At 42.7% G+C, this 18,717-nt stretch overlaps 1 protein-coding gene across 2 annotated transcripts in view; it reads left to right on the forward strand.

Moving 5' to 3' along the window:
• LOC139751810 (acyl-coenzyme A thioesterase 5-like) overlaps positions 1–7,811 on the forward strand; it is a 99,420-nt gene extending 91,609 nt beyond the window's left edge. For both annotated transcript variants that reach the window (XM_071667396.1, XM_071667395.1), the window contains 2 exons: positions 3,610–3,908; positions 4,181–7,811. In XM_071667396.1, the coding sequence (XP_071523497.1) occupies positions 3,615–3,908; positions 4,181–5,203 (1,317 nt within the window). In that variant the 5' untranslated portion in view covers positions 3,610–3,614 and the 3' untranslated portion in view covers positions 5,204–7,811. The remainder of the gene's footprint in view (positions 1–3,609; positions 3,909–4,180) is intronic.
• Positions 7,812–18,717: the final 10,906 nt, after the last annotated feature.

Here is an 18,717-nt window from a genome sequence, read left to right on the forward strand (position 1 = left end):
CGAATCCGAGAACACGGCAACAGCACAAACATGGAACACCTTTTAGTTGCCTTCTACGACACGCAGGGAATACGTGGGAAGTATATATATATATATATATATATATATATATATATATATATATATATATATATATATATATATATATATATATATATATAATTGCTGATTCATGTGAGAAACTGCAGAAGCTGGTGACTGAGTTTGGTAAACTGTGTGAAAGAAGAAAGTTAAGAGTAAATGTGAATAAGAGCAAGGTTATTAGGTACAGTAGGGTTGAGGGTCAAGTCAATTGGGAGGTAAGTTTGAATGGAGAAAAACTGGAGGAAGTAAAGTGTTTTAGATATCTGGGAGTGGATCTGGCAGCGGATGGAACCATGGAAGCGGAAGTGAATCATAGGGTGGGGGAGGGGGCGAAAATCCTGGGACCTTGAAGAATGTGTGGAAGTCGAGAACATTATCTCGGAAAGCAAAAATGGGTATGTTTGAAGGAATAGTAGTTCCAACAATGTTGTATGGTTGCGAGGCGTGGGCTATGGATAGAATTGTGCGCAGGAGGGTGGATGTGCTGGAAATGAGATGTTTGAGGACAATGTGTGGTGTGAGGTGGTTTGATCGAGTAAGTAATGTAAGGGTAAGAGAGATGTGTGGAAATAAAAAGAGCGTGGTTGAGAGAGCAGAAGAGGGTGTTTTGAAATGGTTTGGGCACATGGAGAGAATGAGTGAGGAAAGATTGACCAAGAGGATATATGTGTCGGAGGTGGAGGGAACGAGGAGAAGTGGGAGACCAAATTGGAGGTGGAAAGATGGAGTGAAAAAGATTTTGTGTGATCGGGGCCTGAACATGCAGGAGGGTGAAAGGAGGGCAAGGAATAGAGTGAATTGGATCGATGTGGTATACCAGGGTTGACGTGCTGTCAGTGGATTGAATCAGGGCATGTGAAGCGTCTGGGGTAAACCATGGAAAGTTGTGTGGGGCCTGGATATGGAAAGGGAGCTGTGGTTTCGGGCATTATTGTATGACAGCTAGAGATTGAGTGTGAACGAATGGGGCCTTTGTTGTCTTTTCCTAGTGCTACCTCGCACACATGAGGGGGGAGGGGGATGGTATTCCATGTGTGGCGAGGTGGCGATGGAAATGAATAAAGGCAGACAGTGTGAATTGTGTTCATGGGTATATATGTATGTGTCTGTGTGTGTATATATATGTGTACATTGAGATGTATAGGTATGTATATATGCGTGTGTGGACGTGTATGTATATACATGTGTATGGGGGTGGGTTGGGCCATTTCTTTCGTCTGTTTCCTTGCGCTACCTCGCAAACGCGGGAGACAGCGACAAAGCAAAATAAATGAATAAATAAATAAACTTCGGTGCATTATTACATGACAGCTAGAGACTGAGTGTGAACGCATGGAGCCTTTGGCGTCTTTCCTAGCGCTACCTCGCACACATGAGGGGGGAGGGGGTTGTTATTCCATGTGTGGCGAGATGGCGATGGGAACAAATAAAGGCAGACAGTATGAATTATGTACATGTGTATATATGTATATGTCTGTGTGTATATATATATGTGTACATTGAGATGTATATGTATGTATATTTGCGTGTGTAGACGTGTATGTATATACATGTGTATGTGGGAGGGTTGGGCCATTCTTTCGTCTGTTTCCTTGCGCTACCTCGCTAACGTAAAGTCTTTTAGACATCTGGGAGTGGATCTGGCAGCGGATGGAACCATGGAAGCGGAAGTGAATCATAGGGTGAGGAAGGGGGCGAAAATTCTGGGAGCCCTGAAGAATGTTTGGAAGTCGAGAACATTATTTCGGAAAGCAAAAATGAGTATGTTTGAAGGAATAGTGGTTCCAACAATGTTGTATGGTTGCGAGGCGTGGGCTATGGATAGAGTTGTGCGCAGGAGGGTGGATGTGCTGGAAATGTGATGTTTGAGGACAATATGTGGTGTGAGGTGGTTTGATCGAGTAAGTAATATAAGGGTAAGAGAGATGTGTGGAAATAAAAAGTGTGGTTGAGAGAGCTGAAGAGGGTGTTTTGAAATGGTTTGGTCACATGGAGAGAATGAGTGAGGAAAGATTGACCAAGTGGATATATGTGTCAGAGGTGGAGGTAACGAGGAGAAGTGGGAGACCAAATTGGAGGTGGAAAGATGGAGTGAAAAAGATTTTGAGTGATCGGGGCGTGAACATGCAGGAGGGTGAAATGCGTGCAAGGAATAGAGTGAATTGGAACGATGTGGTATACCAGGGTCGACGTGCTGTCAATGGATTGAACCAGTGCATGTAAAGCGTCTGGGGTAAACCATGGAAAGTTGTGTGGGGCCTGGATGTGGAAAGGGAGTTATGGTTTCGGTGCATTATTACATGACAGCTAGAGACTGAGTGTGAACGAATGGAGCCTATGTTGTCTTTTCCTAGCGCTACCTCGCACACATGAGGGGGGGAGGGGGTTGTTATTCCATGTGTGGCGGGGTGGCGATGGGAATAAATAAAGGCAGACAGTATGAATTATTCACATGTGTATATATGTATATGTCTGTGTGTGTATATATATGTGTACATTGAGATGTATAGGTATGTATATTGCGTGTGTGGACGTGTATGTATATTCATGGTGTATGTGGGTGGGTTGGGTCATTCTTTCGTCTGTTTCCTTGCGCTACCTCGCTAACGCGGGAGAGAGCGACAAAGCAAAATAAATAAAAATAAAATTATATATATATATATATATATAAATATATTATCCCTGGGGATAGGGGATTAAGAATACATCCCACGTATTCCCTGCGTGTCGTAGAAGGCGACTAAAAGGGGAGGGAGCGGGGGGCTGGAAATCCTCCCCTCTCTCTTTTTTTTTTTTTTTAATTTTCCAAAAGAAGGAACAGAGGGGGCCAGGTGAGGATATTCCAAAAAAGGCCCAGTCCTCTGTTCTTAACGCTACCTCGCTATCGCGGGAAATGGCGAATAATATGAAAAAAAAAAAATATATATATATATATATATATATATATATATATATATATATATATATATATATATTATTTTTTTCTTTCTTTTAAACTATTCGCCATTTCCCGCGTTAGCGAGGTAGCATTAAGAACAGAGGACTGGGCCTTTGAGGGAATACCCTCACCTGGCCCAATTCTCTGTTCCTTCTTTTGGAAAATTAAAAAAAAAACGAGAGGAGAGGATTTCCAGCCCCCCGCTCCCTCCCCTTTTAGTCGCCTTCTACGACACGCAGGGAATACGTGGGAAGTATTCTTAATCCCCTATCCCCAGGGATAATATATATATATATATATATATATATATATATATATATATATATATATATATATATATATATATATATATATATATATATATATAGTCCACACCCGCTCACATTCATTCTGTAGCTTGGTGTTGATTAGGTGGAAGCTTACTGGAAGTTAATATATGTACTTGTGATATTCCATGTGTTCTCCAGCGTATCTCTTAGTAATAGTCTCTCATTTGTTGGAAATATACCTGTTGGTTCAGTCTAAACGCATTACTATATCATCTTCCACAGTCCAAATGTACTAAGAGACCAAATATACCTTGGCAGCCCACATGGACGTGGCCGGACACGTGCAAGTAGAAGGTCTAGGCGCCAGAGAGGCCGTCACCCTCTGGACGACTCTCATGGATGAAAAAGGCATCCAGTTCTCTTCTCACGCCCACTACCAGGCGGACGTCTCAGGGTCGGTGGATGTGTGGAGGCATAGATCTCAGGGGGGAAGGTATCAAGGCGTATTTCCCCAGGGGCTGGTGTCCACTTTGGCCCCAGCACCTCCTGCCTGCCAGCAAGACGTCAAGTTTAAGTGGGCACGTCTCTATAAACGTCGAGTTGAGGAACCCTTCACAGTAAGTTGAGCATGTCTACCACACTTTGATATTTCTGAAAGACAAAAGGCAACAGTCTCTCTGAAAACAATGTTAACGTCAAAATAGCATGAATTCGTAAACTTACGATTATCACAGTTACCATGATTTTAAATGCAGAAACGTGTTTTCATGAATAGAGAAAGAATACTTTTTTACGTCTTGATTATGCTATTAAAACTACAGTGCACATTACATTATTACTCAGGTAACGAAAGTACGAGAGTTTCAATATGTTATAATGTGCTATGCAGTATCAGGTGCGTGTGTTGAGGGGTCATCTGACGGAGAAGGAACTGTACAGCGGCTCGCGCCCCGAGACCTTGGCCAGCGTCCACTTCACCCGCGATTGTATGGGTCCCGGCGTCACCAGGCACGAGGTGGAACATGGCAACATCTGCGGCACTCTCTTCCTTCCCCCGGGCCAAGGACCACACCCTCTCGTCCTGGATATGTTTGGTAGTCAGGCGGGAAGGACTGAGTACCGTGCGTCCATGTTGGCCTCCAAGGGATATGCCTCATTGTGGTTACCTTATTTTGCTTTTAAGCATTTACCAAATAACGTCACAACTCTCCATATGGACTATTTTCTTGAAGCCCTCGACTATTTACAAAATGTACCAAAAGGAAACCGAGGGAGGGTGGGAGTCGTGGGCTCCAGCAAAGGAGCTGAAATTGCTATTGTGTTGGCTGGGTTATCTCGTGATGTGAAGGCAGTCGTGGGCATAAATTCCTACAATCTGAGTATCGACAGTAATTATGTATTTAGGGGGAAGTCATACCTAAAAGGATTCAAACTTACGAAAGAAAGTTTTTATGTGAATAAGGGAAGAGATGGCATCCAGTACGCATGGGGAAAAGATGACTTTTTTCACTGGGATCATCCGCTGATTCTTCCCATAGAAAAGAAAGCTGCAGATTGTCTTGTGCTGCTTGTGGCTGGTGACCAAGATGGAAGTCTTGCGCATCGGTCGGCTATAACGTTGTCAGAACGCGCCAGACGTCTGGACTGTGGCAACGTATACACCCTCATTCTTCCTGGGACGGGTCATATTATTGACCCTCCCTACCACTCAACACACCGAACTCTATGGGTTACATCGAACTTGGTAAGAGACCATGTTTCTTCTGACTATATGTCCAGCACCCGTCATCATTACGGGGGTGAGGCTTGGTGGACGGCTCGGGGTGCCACAGACATGTGGGAGCGAGCCAGGGAGGTCCTGCATCTTAAGCTGGTTCAGGAAGCTGGACTTCCCCATGATACGGCTTGCTAAACTTTCCTTCCCGTATTACCTATATGATTTGATATCATGACACTGACAATTATTCTCTAACATTTCTACGGCACAGCAAAGCCAACCTTCTAGTGCATTACTCTGAAATATAAGCTACACTCTTCTGTTTCCCATTGGTACAGCCAGCCAGGTGCTCCCATCTGGAGTTCCTTATGAGGCAGCAATAACATCACTCCACAGTCTCTTTAGGACCAGGACAATGCTCCTTCCAGCATTCCTTATCATACAATCATCCTCACCCATGGATTCCTCTGCCACACCAAATACGATCCTCACTCAGACTTACTTGTGACAACATGAAGGATGATCCTCGCTCAGACTTACTTGTGACAACATGAAGGATGATCCTAACTCAGACTTGTGACAACGTGGAGGATGATCTTCACTCAGACTTACTTGTGACAACGTGGAGGATGATCTTCACTCAGACTTACTTGTGACAACGTGGAGGATGATCCTAACTCAGACTTACTTGTGACAACGTGAAGGATGATCCTCACTCAGACTTACTTGTGACAACGTGGAGGATGATCCTCACTCAGACTTACTTGTGACAACGTGAAGGATGATCCTAACTCAGACTTACTTGTGACAACGTGAAGGATGATCCTCACTCAGACTTACTTGTGACAACATGAAGGATGATCCTCACTCAGACTTACTTGTGACAACGTGAAGGATGATCCTCACTCAGACTTGTGACAACGTGAAGGATGATCCTCACTCAGACTTACTTGTGACAACATGAAGGATGATCCTCACTCAGACTTGTGACAACTGTGAAGGATGATCCTCACTCAGACTTACTTGTGACAACGTGAAGGATGATCCTAACTCAGACTTACTTGTGACAACATGAAGGATGATCCTCACTCAGACTTGTGACAATGTGAAGGATGATCCTCACTCAGACTTACTTGTGACAACATGAAGGATGATCCTAACTCAGACTTGTGACAACGTGAAGGATGATCCTCACTCAGACTTACTTGTGACAACGTGAAGGATGATCCTCACTCAGACTTACTTGTGACAACATGAAGGATGATCCTCACTCAGACTTACTGTGACAACGTGAAGGATGATCCTCACTCAGACTTACTTGTGACAACGTGAAGGATGATCCTCACTCAGACTTACTTATGACAACGTGAAGGATGATCCTCACTCAGACTTGTGACAACGTGAAGGATGATCCTCACTCAGACTTACTTGTGACAACGTGAAGGATGATCCTCACTCAGACTTACTTGTGACAACGTGAAGGATGATCCTCACTCAGACTTACTTGTGACAACGTGAAGGATGATCCTCACTCAGACTTGTGACAACGTGAAGGATGATCTTCACTCAGACTTACTTGTGACAACTTGAAAGATGATCTTCACTCAGACTTCCTTGTGACAACGTGAAGGATGATTCTCACTCTGACTTACTTGTGACAACATGAAGGATGATCCTAACTCAGACTTGTGACAACGTGGAGGATGATCTTCACTCAGACTTACTTGTGACAACGTGGAGGATGATCTTCACTCAGACTTACTTGTGACAACGTGAAGGATGATCCTAACTCAGACTTACTTGTGACAACGTGAAGGATGATCCTAACTCAGACTTACTTGTGACAACATGAAGGATGATCCTCACTCCTGAAATTACTCATGATGAAGACAACTATATTCTCCTCCTGAACTTTCCTGTGATACAACATCCAAATTCGTCACCCCTGAACTTTCTTGTGATACAAGAGACAAGTTCGTCATCCTGACCTCACGATATAAACAAGATCCCCACTAACCTTCCTGGAGATGCAGGCTGTAAGGTCCTCACTCCAATAGGTATAATGACTCGGGCAAAGCTCTCATATATTGTGCACAATGTCTGAAACTCTTAAGGTCATCGACTTCACCAAACATCAAAACTCTCTTGTTGAAGCTGACGGAGTCTCTCTCTCTCTCTCTCTCTCTCTCTCTCTCTCTCTCTCTCTCTCTCTCTCTCTCTCTCTCTCTCTCTCTCTCTATGTATATATATATATATATATATATATATATATATATATATATATATATATATATATATATATATATATATATATATATATATATATATATATATATATACATAGAAGGTTAGGTAACAAACATAATGAAACATAATTCTTAACCTCAGATTTTTTTTCTAGGTCAGAATTTTCCCCCACGTATGGCTGGCTGTTATACCTTAAAGCTCTATAGAGTTTATTAATGTGTTTTCTTGACGTAAGTGATATTGATATAAGGAAAGTCTAGACTTATTAAGGCTGACGCTGTAGCCGAAGTGACTACACTGTGATGTTTATTGTTTTTGCACCGACGAACTTGAGATGTGTTCTACCTAAACACAAGTGTTGTTAGCTCAGGTGATGGTGACAGACAGTGTTTACTGTGACGCTGGTGTGTTGTCTCATATAATAAAAGACACTGTCATTCTTTATAGAAATCACATTCATAATATAGATATATATTCAACGTTTTCTTGAGACATAGGCGATAATTCTGTACAAAGAAGTAGATCTTTTGATGAAATATACCAACATATTGCTCTCGTTTGTGTCTTGATATACCCTTTATATAGTTCCCCTTGTATTTCAGTATCTAAAAGAGAAACTAGAAGTTAAGCCGGGAATGCTCATCCTCGAAGGCTCAGATTTGGGTGTCTGAATGTGTTTGGATGTAACTAAAATGAGAGGAAAAGAGAGATAGGTAATATGTTTGAGAAAAGAAACCTGGATGTTCTGGCTCTGAGTAAAACGACAAGAGCAAAGGAAGGAGTAGCGCTACTCCTGAAGCAAGAGTTCTTTGAGTGTGTGATACAGTGTAGCTAAGTAAATTTTAGATTGATGTTGGTAAATCCTTGACATTTGGTGGCGAGAGATGGGAGATTGTAATTATGCACTTGGCCATGAGAAGAAAGATCACGAGAGGCAAATATTTTGGAAGCAATTGGTGTGTGTCAGCAGTTTTGGTGCACGAGATCGGGTATTAGAGATTGGTGATTTAAGCGCGAAGGTAAGTAACGTGGCAGTTAAAGGTTTAATTGGTGCACATGGGGTATTCAGTGTTATGAATGGAAATGGTGAAGAGCCTTTGGAGTTGTGTGTTGAAAAAAGACTAGTGATTGGGAATACCTGGTTTAAAAAGAGATATACGCAAGAATACGTTAGTGAGTAGGAGAAATGTCAACGAACATTATTAGTTTATGTAATGAAATATAGGCGTGTATAAGAGAGACTTTTGGATGTAAATGTGCTGAGAAAGGCAGCGGGTGGGATGGCTGATCGCTGTCTTGTGGAGGCGAGGGTGAAGATTTATAGAGGTTTTCGAAAAAGGAGACAATGTCGGGGAGAAGAGAATGATGAGAGTAAGTGAATTTGGAAAGGAGACTTGTGTGAAGGAATACCAGGTGAGACTGAATGTAGAATGGCAAAAGGTGAGAACAAATGAAGTGAGTGGAGTGGGTATTTAGGGGACTAGTGATAGCACGTGCAAGAGATGCATATGGCATGAGAAATGTGGCATTTGGGCATAGTAGAAAAGGTAGTAAGTGGTAGGATGAAGAAAAATAGTTGCTAGTGAAAGAGAAAAGAGAGGTGTTTGGACATTACTGACAAGGAAGGAGTGCAAGCGATTGGGAGATGTATAAGAGAAAGCGGCAGAAGGTCAAGAGAGAGGTGCAATTGTTGAAAAAGAGGTCAAATGAGAGTTTGGGTGAGAGAGTATCATTAAACTTTAGGGAGAATGAAAAGATTTTTTGGAAAGAAGTAAATAAAGTGCGAAAGACAAGATAACAAATGAAAACATCGGTGAAAGGGGCAAAAGGGGAAGTGATAGCAGGTATTAGTGGAGTGAGTATTTTGAAGGACTTCTGAATGTGTTTGATAATAGAGTGGTATGCAAAGTGAGAGAGTCATGGAGAGTGGCTTGGTGAAGAGAGAAGATGAAATCCAGCAAAGCGGCGGGAGTGGATAGTACTGCAGTTGAATTTATGAAGAAAAGGAGTGACTGTGTCATTGATTAGTTGGTAAGGATATTTATTGTATGTATATAAGATCATGGTGAAGTGCCTGAGGATTGGCGGAATGCATGTATAGTGCTACTGTATACAGCCAAAGGGGACAAAGCCGAGTGTTCAAACCACAGAGGCATGAGTTTGTTGAGTATATATGGTAAATTGCATAGGGAGCCTTTGACTGAGAGAGTGAAGGCATGTACAGAGCATCAAACTGGATAGGAATAGTGTAGTTTCAGGTGTTTGTTTTGAAGTATGTGTGTGTGAAATACTTAGAAAAAAAGATGGATTTGTATCTGGCATTCATGGATCTGGAGAAAGCGTATGATAGGGTTGATAAAGATGCTTTGTGGGAGATAAACTACTATAACCAGTAAGAAGTTTTCATTAAGGGTATGAAGCGTTTGTGCGAGTAGGAAGAGAGGAGTGAATGGTTCTCAGTGAAGGTCGATTTGCAGCAGGTGTGTGTGATATCAGCATTTTAGTTTAAGCTGTTTATGGATGGGAGGGAGGTGAATGCGAGAGTCTTGGGAGGAGGAGCGATACTGCAGTCTTTTAGTGATGAGAAGGCCTGGGAGATGTCAGTTGTCGTTCTCCGATGATACAGCACTGGTGGCTGACTCGAGTGAAAACTGCAGAAGTTGGTGACTGAGTTTGGAAGTGTGTGAATGGAGAAAATTGAGAATAGATATGATTAAAAGAAAAGCTATTAAGTTTAGCAGGGTTTAGTGACTAGTTAATTGTGAGGTGAGTTTGAATGGAGGAATTAGAGGTGTTTTAGATATCTGGGAGTGGATTTGGCAGCAAATGGAACCATGGAAGCGGAAGTGAATCATAGGGTGGAGGAAGGTTCTAGGAGAGATGAAAAATGCGTGGAAAGAGAGAAAGTTATCTTGAAGAGCAAATATAGGTATGTTTGAAGGAATAGTAGTTCCAAGAATATCACATGGTTGCGCGGCATGGGCTATAAATAGGCTTATGCTGAGGAGGTTGGAAGTATTGAAAATAAAATATTTGAGGACAAAATGTGGTGTGAGGTGCTTTAAGCGAGTAAGTAATGAAAGGGTAAGTGAGATGTGTGGAAATAAAAAGTGTGGTTGATCATTACTCCATACAAGACGAATCAATCCCTTGTATAAACGGAGCAATTGTTCAGAAGAGAAGAGGTTTTGACATCTAAACAGGACGCCCAGTGAGGAAAGATTGATAAAGAGGATATGTGTGTCAGAGGTGAAGCGAACAAGGAGAACCCGGAGACCATGGAGATGAAAGGATGGAGTGAAAAAAGATTTTGAGTGATTGGGGCCTGAACATGCAGGAGGGTGAAAGGCATGCACGGAATAGAGTGAATTGGAAGGATGTGGAACACTGGGGTCAATGTGCTGTCAATGGACTGAACAGGGTGAAACGTCTGGGGTAAACCATGGAAAGGTCTGTGGGGGCTGGATGTGGATAGGGAGCTGTGGTTTCGGTACATTACATATGACGTTTCGTGTGTGTATATATATAATATATATATATATATATATATATATATATATATATATATATATATATATATATATATATATATATATATATATATATATATATATATATATATATATATATATCCTGGGGATAGGGGAGAAAGAATACTTCCCACGCATTCCTCACGTGTCGTGGAAGGCGACTAAACGGGACGGGAGCGGGGGGCTGGAAACCCTCCCCTACTTGTATTTTATCTTTCTAAAACGGGAAACAGAAGGAGTCACGCGGGGAGTGCTCATCCTCCTCGAAGGCTCAGATTGGGGTGTCTAAATGTGTGTAGATGTAACCAAGATGAGAAAAAAGGAGAGATAGGTAGTATGTTTGAGGAAAGGAACCTGGATGTTTTGGCTCTGAGTGAAACAAAGCTCAAGGGTAAAGGGGAAGAGTGGTTTGGGAATGTCTTGGGAGAAAAGACAGGGGTTAGTGAGAGGACAAGAGCAAGGGAAGGAGTAGCACTACTCCTGAAACAGGAGTGGTGGGAGTATGTGATAGAGTGTAAGAAAGTAAACTCTAGATTGATATGGGTAAAACTGAAAGTGGATGGAGAGAGATGGGTGATTATTGGTGCATATGCACCTGGGCATGAGAAGAAAGATCATGAGAGGCAAGTGTTTTGGGAGCAGCTGAGTGAGCGTTTATGTAGTTTTGGTGCACGAGACCGGGTTATAGTGATGGGTGATTTGAATGCAAAGGTGAGTAATGTGGCAGTTGAGGGAATAATTGGTGTACATGGGGTGTTCACAGTTGTAAATGGAAATGGTGAAGAGCTTGCAGATTTGTGCTGAAAAAGGCCTGGTGATTAGGAATACCTGGTTTAAAAAGAGAAATATACATAAGTATACGTATGTAAGTAGGAGAGATGGCCAGAGAGCGTTATTGGATTACAGGTTAATTGATAGGGGTGCGAAAGAGAGACTTTTGGATGTTAATGTGCTGAGAGGTGCAACTGGAGGGATGTTTGATCATTATCTTGTGGAGGCGAAGGTGAAGATTTGTAGAGGTTTTCAGAAAAGAAGAGAGAATGTTGCGGTGAAGAGAGTGGTGAGAGTAAGTGAACTTAGGAAGGAGACTTGTGTGAGGAAGTACCAGAAGAGAATGAGTACAGAATGGAAAAAGGTGAGAACAAAGGACATAAGGGGAGTGGGGGGAGGAACGGGATGTATTTAGGGAAGCAGTGATGGCTTGTGCAAAAGATGCTTGTGGCATGAGAAGCGTGGGAGGTGGGCAGATTAGAAAGGGTAGTGAGTGGTGGGATGAAAAAGTAAGATTGTTAGTGAAAGAGAAGAGAGAGGCATTGGACGATTTTTGCAGGGAAATAATGCAAATGAGTGGGAGATGTATAAAAGAAAGAGGCAGGAGGTCAAGAGAAAGGTGCAAGAGGTGAAAAAGAAGGCAAATGAGAGTTGGGGTGAGAGAGAGCATCATTAGATTTTAGGGAGAATAAGAAGATGTTTTGGAAGGAGGTGAATAATGTATGCAAGACAAGGGAATCAATGGGAACATCAGTGAAGGGGGCAAATGGGGAGGTGATAACAAGTAGTGGTGATGTGAGAAGGAGATGGAGTGAGTATTTTGAAGGTTTGTTGAATGTGTTGGAGGATAGAGTGGCAGATATAGGGTGTTTTGGTCGAGGTGGTGTGCAAAGTGAGAGGGTTAGGGAAAATGATTTGGTAAACAGAGAAGAAGTAGTAAAAGCTTTGCGGAAGATGAAAGCCGGCAAGGCAGCGGGTTTGGATGATATTGTAGTGAAATTTATGACAAAAGGGGGGTGACTGTATTGTTGACTGGTTGGTAAGGATATTTAATGTATGTATGACTCATGGTGAGGTGGCTGAGGATTGGCGGAATGCTTGCATAGTGCCATTGTACAAAGGCAAAGGGGATAAGAGTGAGTGCTCAGATTACATAGGTATAAGTTTGTTGAGTATTCCTGGGAAATGATATGGGAGGGTATTGATCAAGAAGGTGAAGGCATGTACAGAGCAGCAGACTGGGGAAGGGAAATGTGGTTTCAGAAGTGGTAGAGGATGTGTGGATCAGGTGTTTGCTTTGAAGAATGTATGTGAGAAATACTTAGAAAAGCAAATGGATTTGTATGTGGCATTTATGGATCTGGAGAAGGCATATGATAAGAGTTGATAGTGATGCTCTGTGGAAGGTATTAAGAATATATGGTGTGGGAGGCAAGTTGTTAGAAGTAGTGAAAAGTTTTTATCGAGGATGTAAGGCATGTGTACGTATAGGAAGAGAGGAAAATGATTGGTTCTCAGTGAATGTAGGTTTGCTGCAGGGGTGTGTGATGTCTCCATGGTTGTTTAATTTGTTTATGGATGGGGTTGTTAGTGAGGTGAAGGCATGAGTTTTGGAGAGAGGGGCAAGTATGCAGTCTGTTATGGATGAGAGAGCATGCGAAGTGAGTCAGTTGTTGTTCGCTGATGATACAGCGCTGGTGGCTGATTCGTGTGAGAAACTGCAGAAGCTGGTGACTGAGTTTGGTAAAGTGTGTGAAAGAAGAAAGCTGAGAGTAAATGTGAATAAGAGCAAGGTTATTAGGTACAGTAGGGTTAAGGGACAAGTCAATTGGGAGGTAAGTTTGAATGGAGAAAAACTGGAGGAAGTGATGTGTTTTGGATATCTTGGAGTGGATCTGGCAGCGTATAGAACCATGGAAGCGGAAGTAAATCATAGGGTGGGGGAGGTGGCGAAAGTTCTGGGAGCGTTGAAGAATGTGTGGAAGTCGAAAACATTATCTCAGAAAGCAAAAATAGGTATATTTGAAGGAATAGTGGTTCCATCAATGTTATATGGTTGCGAGGCGTGGGCTATAGATAGAGTTGTGCGGGGGAGGGTGGATGTGCTGGAAATGAGATGTTCGAGGACAATATGTGGTGTGAGGTGGTTTGATCGAGTAAGTAATGATAGGGTAAGAGAGATGTGTGGAAATAAAAAGAGTGTGGTTGAGAGAGCAGAAGAGGGTGTTTTGAAATGGTTTGGTCATATGGAGAGAATGAGTGAGGAAAGATTGACCAAGAGGATATATATGTCAGAGGTGGAGGGAATGAGGAGAAGTGGGAGACCAAATTGGAGGTGGAAAGATGGAGTGAAAAAGATTTTGAGTGATCGGGGCCTGAACATGCAGGAGGGTGAAATGCGTGCAAGGAATAGAGTGAATTGGAACGATGTGGTATACCGGGGTCGATGTGCTGTCAATGGATTGAACCAGGGCATGTGAAACGTCTGGGGTAAAGCATGGAAAGTGTTGTGGGGCCTGGATGTGGAAAGGGAGCTGTGGTTTCGGTGCATTATTACATGACAGCTAGAAACTGAGTGTGAACGAATGTGGCCTTTGTTGTCTTTTCCTTGTGCTACCTCGCACACATCAGGGGGAAGGAGGTTTGTATTTCATGTGTGGCGGGGTGGCGATGGGAATGAATAAAGCCAGCCAGTATGAAGTATATACATGTGTATATATATGTATATGTCTGTGTGTGTATATATATGTATACGTTGAGATGTATAGGTATGTATATCTGCGTGTGTGGACGTGTATGTATATACATGTGTATGTGGGTGGGTTGGGCCAATGTTTCGTCTGTTTCCTCGCGCTACCTCGCTAACGCGGGAGACAGCGACAAAGCAAAATGATAAAAAAAATAATATATATATATATATATATATATATATATATATATATATATATATATATATATATATATATATATATATATATATATATATATATATATATATATTTCTTTTTTTTTTTTTTTTTTTTGCTTTGTCGCTGTCTCCCGCGTTTGCGAGGTAGCGCAAGGAAACAGACGAAAGAAATGGCCCAACCCACCCCCATACACATGCCTTGATTCAATCCACTGACAGCACGTCAACCCCGGTATACCACATCGCTCCAATTCACTCTATTCTTTGCCCTCCTTTCACCCTCCTGCATGTTCAGGCCCCGATCGCTTAAAATCTTTTTCACTCCATCTTTCCACCTCCAATTTGGTCTCCCTCTTCTCCTCGTTCCCTCCACCTCCGACACATATATCCTCTTGGTCAATCTTTCCTCACTCATTCTCTCCATGTGACCAAACCATTTCAAAACACCCTCTTCTGCTCTCTCAACCACGCTCTTTTTATTTCCACACATCTCTCTTACCCTTACATTTCTTACTCGATCAAACCACCTCACACCACACATTGTCCTCAAACATCTCATTTCCAGCACATCCATCCTCCTGCGCACAACTCTATCCATAGTCCACGCCTCGCAACCATACAACATTGTTGGAACCACTATTCCTTCAAACATACCCATTTTTGCTTTCCGAGATAATGTTCTCGACTTCCACACATTCTTCAAGGCTCCCAGAATTTTCGCCCCCTCCCCCACCCTATGATCCACTTCCGCTTCCATGGTTCCATCCGCTGCCAGATCCACTCCCAGATATCTAAAACACTTCACTTCCTCCAGTTTTTCTCCATTCAAACTCACCTCCCAATTGACTTGACCCTCAACCCTACTGTACCTAATAACCTTGCTCTTATTCACATTTGCTCTTAACTTTCTTCTTTCACACACTTTACCAAACTCAGTCACCAGCTTCTGCAGTTTCTCACATGAATCAGCCACCAGGGCTGTATCATCAGCGAACAACAACTGACTCACTTCCCAAGCTCTCTCATCCCCAACAGACTTCATACTTGCCCCTCTTTCCAAAACTCTTGCATTCACCTCCCTAACAACCCCATCCATAAACAAATTAAACAACCATGGAGACATCACACACCCCTGCCGCAAACCTACATTCACTGAGAACCAATCACTTTCCTCTCTTCCTACACGTACACATGCCTTACATCCTCGATAAAAACTTTTCACTGCTTCTAACAACTTGCCTCCCACACCATATACTCTTAATACCTTCCACAGAGCATCTCTATATACATCTCTATATACATATATACACATGTACATAATTCATACTTGCTGTCTTTATTCATTTCCGTCGCCACCCCGCCACACATGAAATGACACCCCCATTCCCTGCACGCGCGCGAGTGAGCGCTAGGAAAAGACAACAAAGACCACATTCGTTCACACTCAGTCTCTAGCTGTCATGTATAATGCATCGAAACCAGAGCTCCCTTTCCACATCCAGGCCCCAGAACACTTTCCATGGTTTACCTAAGACGCTTCACATGCCCTGGTTCAATCCTTTGACAGCACGTCGACCCCGGTATACCACATCGTTCCAATTCACTCTATTCCTTGCACGCCTTTCACCCTCTTGCATGTTCAGGCCTCGATCGCTCAAAATCTTTTTCACTCCATCTTTCCACCTCCAATTTGGTCTCCCACTTCTCCTCGTTCCCTCCACCTCTGACATATATATCCTCTTGGTCAATCTTTCCTCACTCATTCTCTCCATGTGACCAAAATATTTCAATACACCCTCTTCTGCTCTTTCAACCACACACTTTTTACTACTACACATCTCTCTTACCCAATTATTACTTACTGGATCAAACCACCTCACACCACATATTGTCCTCAAACATCTTATTTCCAACACATCCACCGTACTCCGCACAATCCTATCTATAGCCCACGCCTAGCAACCATATAACATTGTTGGAACCTCTTTTCCTTCAAACATACCCATTTTTGCTATTTGAGATAATTTTCTCGCCTTCCACACATTCTTCAACGCTCCTAGAACTTTCCCCCCTCCCCCACCCTGTGACTCACTTCCGCTTCCATGGTTCCATTGCTGCCAACTCCACTCCCAGATATCTAAAACATTTCACTTCCTCCAGTTTTTCTCCATTAAAACTTACCTCCCAATTGACTTGTCCCTCAGCCCTACTGTACCTAATAATCTTGCTCTTATTCACATTTACTCTCAGCTTTCTTCTTTCACGCACTTTACCAAACTCAGTCACCAGCTTCTGCAGTTTCTCATCAGAATCAGCCACCAGCGCTGTATCAACAGCGAACAACAACTGACCCACTTCCCAAGCTCTCTCATCCACAACAGACTGCATACTTGCCCCTCTCTCCAAAACTCGTGCATTAACCTCCCTAACAACTCCATCCATAAACAAATTGAACAACCATGGAGACATCACGCACCCCTGCCGCAAACCGACATTCTTTGAGAACCATTCATTTTCCTCTCTTCCTACTCGTACACATGCCTTACATCCTTGATAAAAACTTTTCACTTCTTCTAGCAACTTACCTCCCACACCATATACTCTTAATACCTTCCACAGAGAATCTCTATCAACTCTACCATATGCCTTCTCCAGATCCATAGTTGCTACATACAAATCCATTTGTTTTTCTAAGTATTTCTCACATACATTCTTCTGAAACCACACTGATGTTCCCCAATCTGATGCTCTGTACATGCCTTGACCCTCTCAATCAATACCCTCCCATATAATTTCAAAAGAATACTCAACAAACTTATACCTCTGTAATTTGAACACTCACCTTTATCCCCTCTGCCTTTGTACCATGCCACTATGCTTGCATTCTGCCAATCCTCAGGCACCTCGCCATGAACGATACATACACTGAATACCCTTACGAACCAGTCAACAATACAGTCACCCCCTTTTTTAATAGATTCCACTGCAATACCATCCAAACCCGCCAACTTGCCGGCTTTCATCTTCCGCAAAGCTTTCACTAACTCTTCTCTGTTTACCAAATCATTTCACCTCCTTATGACATCCATTCCCCGTGTACTGTAAAAGTGTGCTTATTGCACGTGTGCTTGCTCGGCTGTTCTGTTTCTGTTTAAAAATCAGAAATTTTCCTTCCCATTGGAAGCATGCATTGATACATCCCATCTCTAAGAAGTGTGGCTGTCCTAACCTCTTTATCGTCCTATTGCTTTAATATCCGTCATTTCCAAAGGCTTTGAATCCCTACTCAAATCCCATATCCTTGAACACCTCGAAAATCATAGTGTGGCTTCCGTAAGGCGAGATCCATTGGTGATATTCTTCCCAATCTTACTATTGTCACGTCATCGTCCCTGAAAAATTTTGGGGTGTCATGTGTAGTTGCCCTTGACATATCTAAGGCTTTTGACATGATGTGGAATTGGTGTCTCATCTCTAAGCTCCACTCTTTTAGCCACCCTGCCTCACTTTGCTCCTCATAATTAGCTTCTTCTCCGGCCGACCTATCTCTATGGTTGTTGATGGATCAGACTCCCCCCTTCTCCCCGTCAGCAGCAGTGTCCCTCAAGGTTCTGTCCTGTCCCCTACACTTTTCTCCTTTTTTCAACCGTTTCCTCTCCTCCACAAATAATCCAGTGCACTCATATGCTGGCGACTCAACATTGCATTCATCCACATCTTTCATGTCTGCTCCCTCTTCTCTCACTCGGTCTGCATCTCGTCTTGACACAGCCTCCTCAATAAGTCAGACTTAGACAGGATATCTCAGTGGGGGTACGCAAAATCTTGTTAAGTTTAATGCCTCCAAGACCCAATTTCTACCCATTTCTCTACCGAAAACTCTCCACAACTCTCGTCTCTCCTTTGATGGTTCTGTAATTCCACTTCTTGACTCAATGAACATACTTGGTATTACTGTAACATCCACTCTATCTTGGGAACCCCCCATTACGGGAATAGCTAAGTCTGCTTCTAAGAAACTGGGTGTCCTGTTTAGATGTCAAAACCTCTTTTCTTCTGAACAGTTGCTCCGTTTATACAAGAGATTGATTCGTCCTTGCATAGAGTACGGCTCTCCCATTATGGGTGGTTGTATCTCTGCATCGTAACTTGACAGAGTTGGGTCAAAAGCTGTCCATCTTATAAACTGTCAGAGGCTAACTTCCAAACTTGACCCCCTACCCTGCGCCGCAGTGTTGGTTCACTTTCCCTCT

Source organism: Panulirus ornatus, chromosome 12 (assembly GCF_036320965.1).
Source record: "Panulirus ornatus isolate Po-2019 chromosome 12, ASM3632096v1, whole genome shotgun sequence".
NCBI lineage: Eukaryota > Metazoa > Arthropoda > Malacostraca > Decapoda > Palinuridae > Panulirus > Panulirus ornatus.